The sequence below is a fragment of the Carassius carassius genome, chromosome 17 (genome assembly GCF_963082965.1).
Source record: "Carassius carassius chromosome 17, fCarCar2.1, whole genome shotgun sequence".
Classification (NCBI taxonomy): Eukaryota; Metazoa; Chordata; class Actinopteri; order Cypriniformes; family Cyprinidae; genus Carassius; species Carassius carassius.
In genome coordinates this window covers 9498038-9513371 of record NC_081771.1, presented here as the reverse complement: position 1 = coordinate 9513371, position 15334 = coordinate 9498038, and the positions used below count along the sequence as shown (strand labels likewise).

Below are 15334 nucleotides of genomic sequence, written 5' to 3'. Positions count from 1 at the left end.
TCAGACTGATCATGCTTATTTTTTCCATGTAACATTGCAACTATTGGGTTCCGATAAAATTTCCGTAAATTACTGTGTTCATTTACTGTGTTATTGCAGAAAATTATCTAAATGAAGCGTAGTATTGTAAGAATTTACAGTTCCATTTTTAACAATCCTGGCAATTTTTAAAGTGTGTCTGTGTGCTTTAGTAACAGTTTCATACTCTCTCCGGCTTTCCATTCCAGTCGGTAGCCTCTGGCGGCCTGAATAAGGTTCCAGTTTAATCTGATGCTGGTGGGTCCCGTAGTCGTGGCTCTCAGGACCTGTTGCTCTGAAAGCCAAAAGTATTAAACTTCTTTTAGCTTTATCTCCCTTCATGTCCCATAAAATATTAAAACAATGACTTTCTGAACTTTATGTCCTGTTATATTTATAGACAGTTACTGCCTCCTTTCTTTTAGTTTCCTGCTCTAACATGTATGCGCATGTACAAACACCCTAACGCATTCGATTGCTGCAGTCTGTGAGTCATAAGACAGAAAACAGTTCTACTTTTCTGATCTAGCCGACAGTGAGTCAATGGCAAAATTGAAAGCAAGCACCTCACTGTCTGCGTATGATAAATATGTGTACAAGATGGAAAAAGACACATCTTGTTTCCTGTTATGCTGTCTTAAATTTTCTCTCTACACCCGTCTTAACTAAAGACCATCTGCACATGGTCTACTAAATACACAACTGTCCAAATGAATGCTCTAGACACTAACTGGGTATTTAGATTATTCATTTTATTTAGTGGTTGATTTTAGAAATATTGCCTAACTATTTCATGCAGAAATCATTTCCAAATCAGTGCATCTCTTTTAAAAATGTTCTCTGTCCTGATGTACCATTTACTGTAGATGTGTCTGCATGTGTATCTGTGTACCTATCTTAAAACGTGCAGTGGCTGCTGGTCCTTCGGCTTCTCCACTGTACAGGGTGATGACTGTAACAATGTACTCTGCATCTGGTCTCAGATTCCCCAGAGTGTGAGATTCACTATCACCTCCCAGTTCTATTGTCTCCACATCACTTCCTGAAAGAGACATATACAAAATAGACTCAGAAAACAGGAATCTGCTAAAAACACAGTGAGAAATCATATCCGATATAACGCACTCATAGAAATCCTCATTGGGTGATTCATCACTTTATCACCTTCTAGGAAGCATTTCATTAAAAAGAGCTTCTTCAAAAATGTGCTGACCTGTGAAAGGGCCCAAAACGATTCTATATCCTCTGGCCCCCGCCACTCCCGTCCAGCGGACTCGAACACTGCTGTTCGAGATAGTCTCAACAGAAAGCTGCTGCACTCCCTCTAAACGCACTGCAAACACAGGCACATACAAAGACAGAGGTTTATATATTGGCATGAGCACTTTAGTGATGCAGCAGGAGGAAACTGTGTGATTGTGTCACAGTGTCTGGGTTGTGTTCCCTGGGTTTCCACTAGGTGTCCTCAGTTCCCAGAATTCCAGTGTCTCTAAATGCCCCATCTCCTCCTGAGAAACTGGATCATCCAGCCCGCTGTTGAAATAATCCTTCAGAGCCGCATCGTTGTATCCCATACCCTCGGCCAGGGACCAGAACACCTGTGCCAGGGCACCCACCTCATTGCCCTCTTGGCGGAGGGCGATCAGCCGGAGATAATTAGCTCTCCGCTCCGCCATCTTGGCTGGGGAACGGGAAAAAGACATACCGCTGGATCTCAGTGGGACGGAGTCCTTCTGTCACGTACGCTGATACAAGAAACAAGGGAGAGATCCAAATGCAGGTATGCGGTTTATTTAGGGGCAATCCAAAAAGCATAAACAGTCCAGGCAGGGTCAAAACCAGAATATCCAAACATACAAGACACGAAGGCAAGGCAAGGCAAGGCAAGGCAAGGCAAGGCAAGGCAAGGCAAGGCAAGGCAAGGCAAGGCAAGGCAAGGCAAGGCAAGGCAAGGCAAGGCAAGATGACGGACATGAAATAACCTCAACATTAAACAAGGACTCCGTCACTAAGACTCAGACAGACCAGGTATAAATACACAAAAGGATAATGGGGAAACAGGAGACAGGTGGGGAACAATCAATTAACTAGACAAGGAGGAAGGTGACCAAATAAGGAGACAGGAAGTGATAAATGATAAACACTGTGGGAACTGAGGACACCTAGTGGAAACCCAGGGAACACAACCCAGACACTGTGACAGATTGTGTCTGTGTGTTTTCACATACACTACCTTTCAAAAGTATAGGTTTGGAAAGATTTAAATACTTTTGAAAGAAGTCTCTAATACTCACCATTTATTTGATCTAAAATATAGTAATATTGTGAAATATTATTACAGTTTGGCAATGATGGTAAAGCTGAATTTTCAGCAGCAATTACTCCAGTGCTCATTGTTTCACATGATTAATGTCAGTAAATATATTTTGTGGAAACAAAAGCATTTATTTGAGAAAGTAATTTTTTTAGCATTATGAATGTCTGTCACTTTACATCAATTGAATACATATTTGGTGAATAAAATTATTTATTTCTTTAAAACAAACATTGACCCCAAACTTTTGAACGGTTGTACTCACATGTGCGGGCAGTCAGGGTAGCGGGTGAGGCACTGTTACGGGGAAACAGAGGGTACAAGCTGATCAGATATTCTGTGTCTGACTTAAGGCCGACCAAAGTCAGAGAAGTAGACTCTGCCCCCACAGATTGTTCCAGCAGCTGTGCAGCAGGCTGACCTGTTAATAAATCAACCAGGAAAAGCAATTAGCATAAGTTATGAATTATGCCATGCAGAAAAAATTACTAACAATGTTTTCAGCTATGGCTTGCAGTGTGGAAATACTGTACTAAACCTAGGAATAACTTCAGTCTAAATCAGTCTGACAAATCCTTTACTGAATGAACTCACTGTACTCATCCATCAGCATGACTGCTTATTTACAGTAGGTCATGACTCACTTATTAAGCTGCAAGCTCAACGTCAATGCATCATTAATTTAATGGACCATTTTCACAGACTGATTTGTTTTATTTTTTTGGAACATTTTTAACATTTAAACTTTGTATTATATTACCTTGGCATTAAATTACAAGGAAAAGGTAACACTGCCACATAAGTGTTTCTAATATTGATAGAGGGTCAACAGTTTAGAATTCCTCAAAAAATGTAATTAATTTGTTTTCCTTTGATTTTGTTCTCTGCCAAGACATTAGAGTGCAATGTGACCACACAATGTGCAAAAGAATAAATAAAAAAGAGTTCATAATTAGAAAAAAAGAAGAAAACCAACTTCAATATTTATAGTAATAAACAAAACGATGCATATCAACAGCTACTTCACTTAGCAGTCAGTGTGTGTGTCTGTGTTCCAACAGCTCTACACCTCGCTGCCACATCAAGGGAAATAAAGAGTTTTTAAAACCCAACTATATGTTCATGTCTTTATACAAAGTGACATGCAGAATCCGGGGAACTGAGAGCAGCTCCGTGACAGAGTTATAGCAAATGTGACATCTTTCTCTCTTCTGACTAACATAATAAATCTCTCATTATTTTGAAGAGCAAATGTATTGTAGATACATTAGAAAGCTCTTATTTGCCTTAATGCATCATATATTTGTTTGAGTACCTTGTTATAGATTTTCATAATCAAGAAATACATTTTGTCTCCTGTTTCATTTCAAAATGTTTTGGTACATCTTCAGAAACATTTGGGGTTATGTACAGCGGTAGCAGCTCATAGCAACTCATACCAGCTGGCCAACCATACACAGCATATCATCAATATATGAGTCAGTTAATGACATAGTATAATTTTAAATCAAAGTTTCTGCATCTATTCATCTGCATGCAACATTAGGTTAAGACGGGCAGGTTGAAACACCTTCCTCAAGCTTCAAATACTAATCTGATTAAACATAGGGCCACACCTAATCTAACAGATCTGTTCTCTGCCAGCTCACACCTGGATACCAACCAGGTAAAGCAAACTGGCACTCCTTTAAGCAATTAACAAAATTGCCTTGGGGAAACCAAAACACACTCTCCCACCTCCCCATCTTCCGTTTATTAAAATGCTAAAAGTATTAGTTAGTGGTGCTTGCTAAGGCCATAATCACTATTACTATTGCTCACACTTAGAATTAAGGGTTTGTTCAAATTCCTCAACTACTGTTTGACGTACTATATATTACAGTGCTACTTGGCCAAGTCATTCTTTTTGGTCTTTATCTCTTATAAATGTATCTTCCAAAATCCCCTTTCACTGACTCACACTATAATTGTGGTATTGACTTTTCAGAGAAGTAAAACATAACTGAAAAATGCAATAGAAGTATTGATTATTGTCAATATAGAAGTGTGTCAGTCTCACCTATAGGTCCATAGGTGATTCTGTAACCCTGTACTTGGTCAGCTGGAGTGTCCCAGCCCAAGGCCAGATTAAAAAACCCGGCCTGGATCAGTCGCAGTGCAGTCACAACTTGGAGAGGCTCTAGAGGGTAGTTTGGGGAAAGAGAGAGTCAGAGTTTTTTAAGATATCCTAAAAAAAAGACACATATTTTCTGTAGTGTTCAGTTCTCACTTGTTTGGGCCTTGCCAGACACTGACTCTCCCAAGCTGCTTGGGTATTGAGCAATAACAGTGATCAGGTAGTCTGTGCCTGAACGCAGCTCTCGTGCAGTATAGCTCTGCTGGTCACTTGGTATTGTTTCCTGCAGGTAAAAAGACATTTCAGTGGAGACCAATATGCTACACTTTGTTTGATCCACTGTTGTTGTTATTGTAAGCTAAAACCATGAAAGCAATTTTGAGTAACTGAATTAAAGTTGAAATAAAAATTTAAAACTTAAAAATAACTACACTGAGCTGAAGTACTAAAATTACTAAAACTATATTTATATACAGTATCTATCTATCTATCTATCTATCTATCTATCTATCTAACTATCTAAGAGACAAATCAAATATTTGTAACTAACTGAAGCAAGAGTTTACATTTACATTTAACTAATTGTAGATGATTTACTCCAAACAACTTACTAATCAGAAAAATAAGCTATTTGTCACAAAGCCAACAATATTCATAGTAAGAAAAGAAATTCAGAACAGAAGAGAAGGTTTTTGAGTCTTCCTCAGGTTTTATCATTTAAGTCATTTTTATCCCATTTATAGATGTTTAGTCTGTAAAGCATTCTTTCGATGAGCATTCTTCTCACCTGTCGAAGCTCTGCTGTTATTGGTTGACCCAGGCCAGATAGGGGCCTGTACTGGACCACATAGCCACTTACAGGCCCTCCTGCAGACTTCCACTGAAATCTCAGTGAATTGGTGGTCTCACTTGAAAACTGCAAGTCTGATGGACCACTGTAGGCTTCTGATGGTGCAACAGTTACACAAATCAATGATTTTAATATAGCAGGATCAATTAAACATTTAAAAAATATAAAAGTTCTAAATGAAAATACATTATTATTCATACATTCAATACATTTAATTGCGTTGTGTCTACTGCATGACAAGGCTTACCATCACTTGAGTAAGAGCCTCCAGTTGTTGTACACACACGTCGAGACACTAGGGGCAGCAATGAGCTGAGAGCTTTGAAATTCCCAATCTGAGAGGTGAATTCACTTTGAGGAGGAGAGGCAATGAGCTTCAGCTCAGCTGGGTCTGCACTCTTTATACCTGAGTAATGAAAAGAGAGAAAGAAACAACTATAAAATCAGAAGCAAACTATATTTTTTAACTTTAGTCCATAATGAATCCACAGGCCAAAGATGCACTAAAGTTTCCAGAAAAAAATGACAATAGTGGCTGAACACTCTACATAACAGTTCTTACCCACTGCAAATATTTTGACTCCAAGGCTACGTAGTTTTTGAGAAGGCTCCTTCACACTGTCCTGAGATTTACCATCAGTAATGAGAATAGTGATCTAAAAGAAAGAATGAAAGAAGCTGATGAGTCGAGAAAATAAAACTTAAGTATGCTATACTTCAGTATTTATTATACAAAGAATTAATCTTGTAAAAAAAAATACACTACAGTTCTAAAGTTTGGAGTCAGTAGTTTTTTAATGTTTCTGAATGTAGTCTCTTAATTTCACCCAGGTTGCATTTTTTTTAATTAAAAATAAAAGTAAAAAGAGTAATATTGATATTACAATTCTAAATAACTGTTTTCTATTTTAATATATTTTGTCAGTCATTACTCCAGTCTTCAGTGTCACGTGATCCTTCAAAGATCACTCATATATTCTCATTTGGTTCTCAAGAAACATACATTTTTGATTTCAATTATAAAAACAGTTCTGCTGCCTAACATTTTTGTGGAAACTGTGAAACAGTTTAATCAGAATTCTTCGATAAATAGAAAAATCAAAAGAACAGCATTTTTAAATAGAAATATTAGATTTTTTTACTGTCATATTTAATCAATTTAATTTAATGATCATTTCAAAATGTTTCGAACAGTAGTGTACACAGTGTACACAGTCAGTGTACAAATACTAAGCAAGAGCTTGTGTTGGATAACTCAAAGCTAAACAAAGTCATTTACACATTTGTGTTCCATGCCACAACTACAGATATGGCAAGTCAAACATGTGTTTCATAATCTCCAGCTCACCTTGGGTACATCTCTGATAGAGGAAGGGCTGAAGAAGTTGTCTGCGATGTATTTGAGGCCAGCACCAGTCCGCGTGTTTCCACCTTTATAGTTGATATTCTCTATGGCAGTTATGAGCTCAGTTCCATTCAGGTATGTAGTAAATGTAAACTCCACCCTGAGTATCATAAAATTCACAACAATAATCAACAAATGTCCATGATCAACACATACATCCATGAACCTTTACTGTACATAACAAATATAATATGTGCAGCCCTCTCATCAAACACAAAGATACTGTTTACAATAACATGTTCAAAATACTCAAAGAACTCCTCTTCTGCAAAGCTGTTGCAAAAAGAGATTTCAACCAAAGGGAATCGTTACAATGTTTACTTCAAACTACAACACAACAATATCAGCAAAACTACATACTCATCTACAGACCTGGCAGTATCGCTGTACTGTATGGTTCCGAAACGGATGCCACTGGGTCCTACCACTCTGGTAAAGGGTTTGACAATCCCTGACATGAAATTCTTGACCAACACAAAGTTGGCCCGGCCAATACTGGATGATCCATCTACTAGGAACACAATGTCTGCTGCAACAACATTATTGCACTGGCCTGTCAACAGAAAAAAATAATACAGACTTACATAAATATGAACAACTGTGACCTTTCCACTATAAAAGAGATATATTTACAAATATTAGAGTAGAAGAGTAGAAGTCTTTTGAGTCTGGATATGTAGGTTTTCATTAATACAAATAAAAAAAAAATCCTTTCATCAGTGCGGAAATTAGATTAGTGTTAACAAAAATGGGTCAAGCACAGCCACTAACAGTAATAAATATGCATATAGGAAAAACATACAGTGCTTATACTGTTTATTTTCTTCTTTGCCTAAATTTGAACTCTTTTTATTTTACACATAAGCATTTTATTCTGTCATAAGGGCTAGACAAAACATTTCACTGTGTACCATTGTGTATACGACAAATAAAACTGCGTACTTGAACTTCAGTTTTTCCATAAGCATTCACATCTGTGATCTATTCAATTCATGTATTCAGTAAAGGATTAGGGGAGGATCAGGGTGAGAAGACACACGGGAAATGACCATCACCACCCAGTCTGCGAAGCCATTTCAAGGAAACAAAACATCTGGGCCCATTTATTCACACACTTCAGTATACAGCCAGTCATCAGATGTGTGTGACTCACCAGCTATATGAATGAATGCCCTTAAGTAGCAAACTAATTAACCTGCTGTGTTTGATTTGATCAATGAGTCACTGCATTTTGATGGGAAGTACCCATAATGAGAACTGTCTAGTATGTGAGTACTATGTACAGTGTACTGAAAGTGCAGAATTTAAAATTAAGGATGCACAATATACTGGGCCCATACTGGATATCAACAGATATTAGTGTGCATGCGTGTGTTTTTATGTGTATTGATTGATATTACATACTCTACTTTGTATGCCAAGCTTTGTGTGTTAATGGATAAAACCATATAAAATATAATTATAATAGTTACAGTAATTAAAAATAAGAGAAAAGTGGATTATTATTCGAAACAAGTGATTAATAATTGTTATTTTGAATTCTACTTTTTCATTCCAACAGTTACAATTAAATACAATAGTAATGTGCAGATCTATGTGTGTTCATGCGAAGAAAAATAAAATAAAATCTATTACTTTAAAACATTTAGCTAATAACAAACGTCATTTTGAATCCTTTTTTTTTTCTTTCAAACAGACTTTTTTCTTAATCAACAAATTTGTGAACATTTTTGAAATCGATTAATTGATTAATAATCCTTTTTCATATAGTACTGTTATAATGTTGACTGGGGCTAAGAGATATGGTCAAAACACTGATCATGATAAAGAATTTCTTATCGGTTAATATTGATAATTATTACAATAAATGTCAAATCTTTAATTCTGTCAAGTTTAAAGGCAGATTTCTTCTCAAGTGGAAATTGCAGAAATTGTCTTAAACTTAAATTTTTTTTACAGGACATGATAAACACTTGCCAAACAGGTGAACATTTCACAATATTCCAAACAATTATAATAAAGAAAATATTTTCCTACATCAAAATATGCACGAGTAAAATAAATAATTTTTCTAACTTTTTGCCTTAACAAAATATCTTAATAGAGAAATTAATTCTTGGTTTCTGCATGTTCTAATGGCTGATATTTCAAATCATGAAACAGGTATGTGTTCCCTGACTTCGATGGCACAACACAGATTAAATTTTTAATTCATTAACAAAAACAGTAACATCTCTAAAAATGGTAACAACCTAACGCTGTTTCTTTCCACTTTTGGTGCATAAACATTATATCGAACACTTCCTAAAAATAGTAAATGAATCTTTACCTTGAGCTGTAGACCGTGATGGGAGACACAGCAGCACAGCAAGCAGCAGAGTCCATTGCAGCAAACACCCCATTTTCAAATCCTACACATAATGAGACAAAAAAGAGAAATATCATCTAAACCAAAAAAAAAAAAAAAAGATTATTCAGTTAGCAGTCTGTGTTGTTTTCAGCTTAAATAGCAGCAACATAATGTTCCTCCTCCAGGTGAACTGAGTGCCCAGATACCATGAACATCTGGCAAAAGCTCAAAGACAAGAAATTAAGAGAAGCAAGGTGGGGCTTGCACCATCACCACCACATAAAATAAATGGCAAAGACTGAGAGGAAGATGAGTTTGTGCAAGTTTGAAAAGCAGTTCTATTATTGGCAATTTCCAATGAAGAATGCATTTTTCAAGAGAGAACATTTGTTTAGAAGAACATTCCTGTTATATTGCTATTATGATTACAGAGGTTACAGACTGTCATTGCTCAAAATAATGTGCTATCGTATGATTCAGAGCCATAACAGAGTTAAGGCATGTGCACACTTACACACAGGCTCCTGCTTGCACTCGTGCTAAAACTCAGAGCACATTCTCATTCAGCAGATCTGCTCATACATTGTAGATAACGTCTTACACTTTTAGTACTTTTTTGTTTGTTACTATTCATGAGGGGAAATATGTGGGATCGTTCTGTTCCTTTTCATCTGAAGTGGTCCAAACATGAATGAGTGTTTTCAAAAATGCAATTTTTTAAATATATTTCCAGCAGATGGGTCTGTTTTTGATCTTGTAATGAGAGGAAATCATGGTTCACATTTGGAGTCACTCGGGTTTGCACTCAACAATGACTGCTCTGGAAAACGGCCTGCCTAAAAAACAAGGTTAAAAACTCACAGACAAACAGAGACGCACATAAAACACACACACGGACATCATTAAACCTTCAAAGACCTGAGTCAGAAATGCATAACTGAGTATGTATTGGTTTATTTCTCTGGCGTCTCCTACTGTCTAGGACAAACAAGAACAATTTTACCTGTATTATCTTCATTGTGGTGAGGACTTTTAGTTGGCAATTAAACCTGGTCACATTTGAAATCTCAAAATGCCACAACATAAATATTTTAAACCACTTACAAAATACCCAGACCTCCACAAAACCTTTAAGCATCCCAACACACATGTCTATCTGGAGCACACATATATACACAGACAAACAGACGAAACACTCATCTAAACAATCAAACCTCCCACATATGCACATGTGGGACTTTTGTGTGCTTTATTTTCAGCTGAGTGAACATGTCCAGTGACATGATCCTTTTTATTGTGCCATTAACTAAATTATATGATGTGGTCCCTTTAAAAAAGTATTTTACAACAGTAATTCCTTATGGCAATAAAATTACTAGAAGCATATACTGAATATGGTATACTACACAATAAATACAACAGGGCCACATTCTTAAATACTGTGAATATTAATATAAACCATGGATCAATTTATATTTAACTCTCTCCCTTTTAATCAGTCTGTCTTTGTTTCTCTCTGCGTTGTTTGCATTAATTAAAGGAACACTGTCACAATTATGTGTTTATGGAAGGGTAATTATAGCATTTATAAGTATCCTGACTGAACCACGTTTGAGTTTGACCTGCCAGATTGTCTACGGCAGCCTCTCCCTTCCTCCATCTACACGCTGTGCATTCCGGCACTCTTGCTCTTGCACCTATGGTTGCACAGAATTTTTTGAGGTGGCGTTATTGCAAACCTGAGGTCAAGAGAGCATTGCTATGAAGCCATCATTTAATGCAATTCTTGCTTAATATCACATGCAATAATATATGTTTGATTTTGTGAAACCAGTTCAAACTGATTTCAGTCCTGACTTTTACTAGTAATAAAAAACGCTATTTACTGTGTGGCTTAACATAAAAGTCTGAGGAATTTGACTAGACTAGGTTTGTGAGTGATGTTTCTTATGGTATCCAACGATGTATAATCATTTGTTATACAAAAAAAAAAACTTTTTTCACTAAATTGTTATTTACAGAAGGTTAAGCTTTCTAAACCTCTGGGAAGACTCCTTACTTAAAACAGGAAACGTATGATATAGCTAGTATAGTAGCAAACATATCCTTAAGGGATAGTTAGCCCAAAATTAAAAAGACTGTCATCATTTAGTCAACCCACTTATGTCATTATAAGCTGTCCTATGCAGAAAATGACCTCATAGCACCACCTAATGCCCAATCAGCAGCATTACCAGTGGAGTCTGTTTGAAGGCGAAATCGGCATCACTGACACGTTTTTTGGTGGAACTATCTTTTTTTTTGACAAAAACATGTATGTGACTGACATTTAATGTTATAGAGCTGAATTTATATATCTGGACAGCAGTTGCTATTTTGACACCCACAACACAGAAGTTTACTTAATGTTTAATAATTGTAAAATTCAGATTCAGAACTATGTTTTTATACATTAGCCATTTTGACATTGACATGTTTTGTTTATTTTTTTAATAATATATTGTGTGTTTTATCCTCTGATTTTATCCTACTTTCCCCCTTCAAATTGATGCTTCATGTAGGAGTCAAAGCCTTCATGTTTCAAACTGTTTTAGAACAAGGAATAGTTCATGGTCTGGAAAGAAGATGTCCCAAAAGGGAAAGGAATGAAATTAAAAACATTCCTCCCCTGACATGATGACTAAAGTTGATCCTCAAAATATTAAATTATGAGAGATCGCGCCTTCAGAATACAAAAGGAAAGGGGGGGTCAAAGTCACACTGGTCACACTGCCAATTATTTCATTACAGTCTGCCTCCCACACTCCAGAACGAAACATAGATAGAAAGAGGGCAAAGAAAAAACTAACTTCTTCTTGTTGGGGTGGGGGTGGGGTGGGGGGGGGGGGTTAAAAGTAAGAAAGAAAACAAGCTGAGTGACCAACTAAAATACAGACTAAATATTTACTGAATATATTTACTGGATTTATTTATTTATTTAAAAGAAAGAAATAAGAAAATAAATAGACAAAGTCATTGGAAAAAAAACTGTTAACTAAGAGAAGAGAAAATGATAATGCATGGTGAAGTGCATGTATTGCCATTTATTAATTATTTTCTTGAATTTGTGATTTTACAAATCTGTGATAGTTTTTGCTACCAGTAAAAGTCTACACTTCAATAAACACATTTCATATTTAAATCTATCCAGTTTTGCCCTACAATCATTGCAGAAAAAAAATGTGTAGTTTACGAATTCTGAAACACACGCCTGAGTATCCAGACATGAACACAAGGCATTTCCATTCACATGCTTCGCTTTGTATGTCTTACAGTCTAATCAGGAAGCAAAGAAGCTATGGAGACTGAAATGCAGATGTTATTGGTTATGTGCCCCAAATGTTGTTCACACATGTGAAAAATGTGCAACCAAGTGTTTTCTACTGTATAATAGAGTAGTATATTGACTTCAAAAGAGCTGAGCAAGTTATCAACAAACACAGGGAAACTTTAAGGTGCTGATTTATAATTGTTCTTGAAATAATTATTCTTGGCAATATAATTAAGTCTTGGCACAGTCATAAGAAAATCTTGAACGTAAGACTACTGAGCATTCCAGCTGTTCTTAATAATGACATGCATACTCTCTTATACAAGAAAAAAAGCCCACACAATAACATTCACAGTCTGACTATAGTCACTTAACACGAGCAACCCTTCAGCCATGCTTGCATGTTCAGCAGGTGTCCACGGTAACCTAGACACTCCAGCCCTGCTTACCTAGTGTGAGATATTCAAAGTGACGAATCACACAAGTTCAACTGAGGCCATGCCCCGCCTCCTCTGACTGAACAGGCAGTTTGGAAATGTTTATAATGCTGATGTGGAAATATCACTTTTCCACTTCCATCACATCACCAGCCCATCATTTTCTTATTTATAAGATCTTGATAAAAACGCCAACATCTGCACATGTGGTTGAATCATGAACTGTATTTGTGTTGTGATTCCTTTCCTCTGGTTTCTGATAGGTCCTCTCTCTTCCCTTTTTGGTCTTGAAACCGGCATGATTTAACAAACCTGCTGTGTAATGTGAAGCATGCTACATGATAATGATGTTGTAACACAGGAGCCAAGGACACCCCAAGCAGCTTTGTACACATAAAATATGCAGTGATGATGTGTTTTAACACATCTCATGAGAACTAAATGAATAAATCTAAAGTATCTGAAGCACATCTGTTCTGTCAAATAATAAGAATTGTGGTATTTTGTAGGATAACAAGCTTGTTTCATATCAGTGATCAGCAACGTTCATCAGACATTTTGCATGACAGACTTTATGATTTTGCAGTTACACATTTAAGCTGTGTTCACTCTAAATTGTAAAACAAGGTAAGATGACATTCCATAGCTTTCAGAATGACTTCCATAAATCATTATTGCTTCAAACTCAAGAGTCACCACTCTATCCTGACGCTTCTTTCTACCCAAGCCTAGAGCACTTTATTAGCACTGACCCTAGTGAACTCTCACTGACCTCAGTGCATTGCTTTACTGACCTTATAACTGATCTTAAACAACTGAATTACTGACACTGAGTGTAAAATCACTAGTTCCCAAACTTTTAGACTTCAAGACCCCCACACTGTCCTAAACAAAATATGTTTATAAGAAAATAGGCTACAGTTGCTCAAACTTTTGGAATTTAAATGTATCTAGTGAATTATTTACATTCATTATCTTTTGCTAATAAAAATAAGAAGAAGCTTTTGCATCGTGACACATTAGAAAATATCTAAGCCTACATGTTGAGGCCTTTGAATATGGTGGGACAATGGGGGTCAAAAGGTTGAGAATTACTGCCTTAGAGCCTCTATAAACTTATCCTGTACTTCGCTGTATAACTGATCCTAAATCAGTTCTAATCAGTGGCACTACAGCGTGATATTGCTGAATAGAATTCCATCACTGACCACAGAACGCTCTCTCAATTCAACACAAACGGACTTATAAGTTACTTACCACTCAAAACTGGTCACCGAGGCGAAAGCCGTCAACGACGTTGTCCTAGTCACGCATGATTTGTCAGATTCCCTTGAATGAGCCTTTATTTATCTGGAAAATAGTTTAATTTTATCTAACTACTCCTGCGCGATGCGCCTGCATCTGCCAACGGACTTTTTCCCTCCTCAAAACTGTGCAGCCTGCAAAAATCCTCTCAGTGACTAAAAGCAGAGAAATAAAATCATCTCCTTGGTTGTGCTATTAGCAGAGTGAAAGTACTGCAGCCCAGACTTGTTCAGACGCCCGCAGCTAACCAAATCCATCACTAGACATTCACTCTATTCTCAGGATCGTCTTTCAGAACTGCCCGCCTTCTCGCGCCAATCAAATCACGAAATAGCGGAGTTCGTGCGCTCTACTCTCGTGCCTGTACCTGCACAGGTAAATTGTATGTTGCGTTCATAATCAAATGTGTTATTTTTCCCGGGGCCGAGACATTACAGCGTCTGATAAAAAATATAATAGGTGGGACGAAAATTATTATTTAATTTTTTCATTCTAACAATCGTTTGTTATTTCCAATTCTCGAATAAATAAATAAATAAATAATTTGACAATGTTCAAAAGAATCGAGAAGCAAACATTCACGAATTGAGTGTCGTTTAAAATGAAGAATGCAGGTCCAGGGTCAAAGCGAATCCATTTGAGGCGGTAACAAGGAGATTGTCAAATCAGTGTTGCATTTTGGTAATGTAACATGTGATCCGTCATGTTACCACATTGATTAGCATTCCATAAATATACTCACTCTCTTCATCTTTTCCTGCCTCTCTATCACATGTAGCCTACACTTGTGGCACACCCAAGCATCTGTCCACACTCATCTGGAATCCAAGCCTAGAGGGCATCCATCCTTTTTAAGACAGAATCTTAAATCTCACTGGTTTCCATCTCTTTAATCAAAATTAAGATATATTTGGAGATGTTTAAACTGTTCAGGGTTTATTAAAGGATTTTAATGTACTTAACAAAAGCACAAAATTATCGTCAGAAAATTATCATAAGATTTGTTCTGATGGCAGGCTTAGACATGCCCTGGATACAAAGGTTTGGACAGGGTGACAATGAGGTGGTATTTGGAACAGTTATGTGGTTTAAATTAGGCAACTGTGTATATTGAAGGCTTAAAAGGGAGTGGTAGCAATGTTCAGTTTTAAATGGACAATGTTATATATGCATAACAGTATACCTGAAGCATTTCATTCATTTAAATAATACTTATTATTATAAAGAAA

At 36.6% G+C, this 15334-nt stretch overlaps 2 protein-coding genes across 2 annotated transcripts in view; both read right to left on the bottom strand.

Annotated features, from left to right (window-relative positions):
* Window positions 1–320, bottom strand: part of LOC132091034 (collagen alpha-1(VII) chain-like) — a gene marked incomplete at its 5' end in the record, with an annotated part of 41128 nt that extends 40808 nt beyond the window's left edge. The window contains one exon of the mRNA XM_059497812.1: window positions 206–320. Coding sequence (XP_059353795.1) covers window positions 206–320 — 115 coding nt within the window. The remainder of the gene's footprint in view (window positions 1–205) is intronic.
* Window positions 211–14355, bottom strand: LOC132161006 (collagen alpha-1(VII) chain-like). Its single transcript, XM_059570776.1, has 13 exons — window positions 14058–14355; window positions 9033–9114; window positions 7076–7256; window positions 6647–6803; window positions 5861–5954; window positions 5546–5704; window positions 5236–5393; window positions 4602–4731; window positions 4392–4511; window positions 2598–2753; window positions 1232–1351; window positions 923–1060; window positions 211–334 (listed from the first exon to the last, which is right to left on the bottom strand). The coding sequence occupies exons 2-13, from the start codon at window positions 9103–9105 to the stop codon at window positions 330–332; spliced, it is 1491 nt and encodes a 496-aa protein (XP_059426759.1). The 5' UTR covers window positions 9106–9114; window positions 14058–14355; the 3' UTR covers window positions 211–329.
* Between the last annotated feature and the right edge of the window lie 979 nt (window positions 14356–15334).

What these genes read in the sequence shown, in the direction of transcription:
- LOC132161006 (XM_059570776.1), bottom strand. Translation starts at nt 9,105, where the DNA reads ATGGGGTGTTTGCTGCAATGGACTCTGCTGCTTGCTGTGCTGCTGTGT. An exon ending in AGGCTCTTACTCAAGTGATG is followed by an intron (nt 5,394 to 5,545) that starts GTAAGCCTTGTC and finishes TTGCACCATCAG; the next exon opens with AAGCCTACAGTGGTCCATCA. An exon ending in CGTTTTGGGCCCTTTCACAG is followed by an intron (nt 1,061 to 1,231) that starts GTCAGCACATTT and finishes TGTCTCTTTCAG; the next exon opens with GAAGTGATGTGGAGACAATA.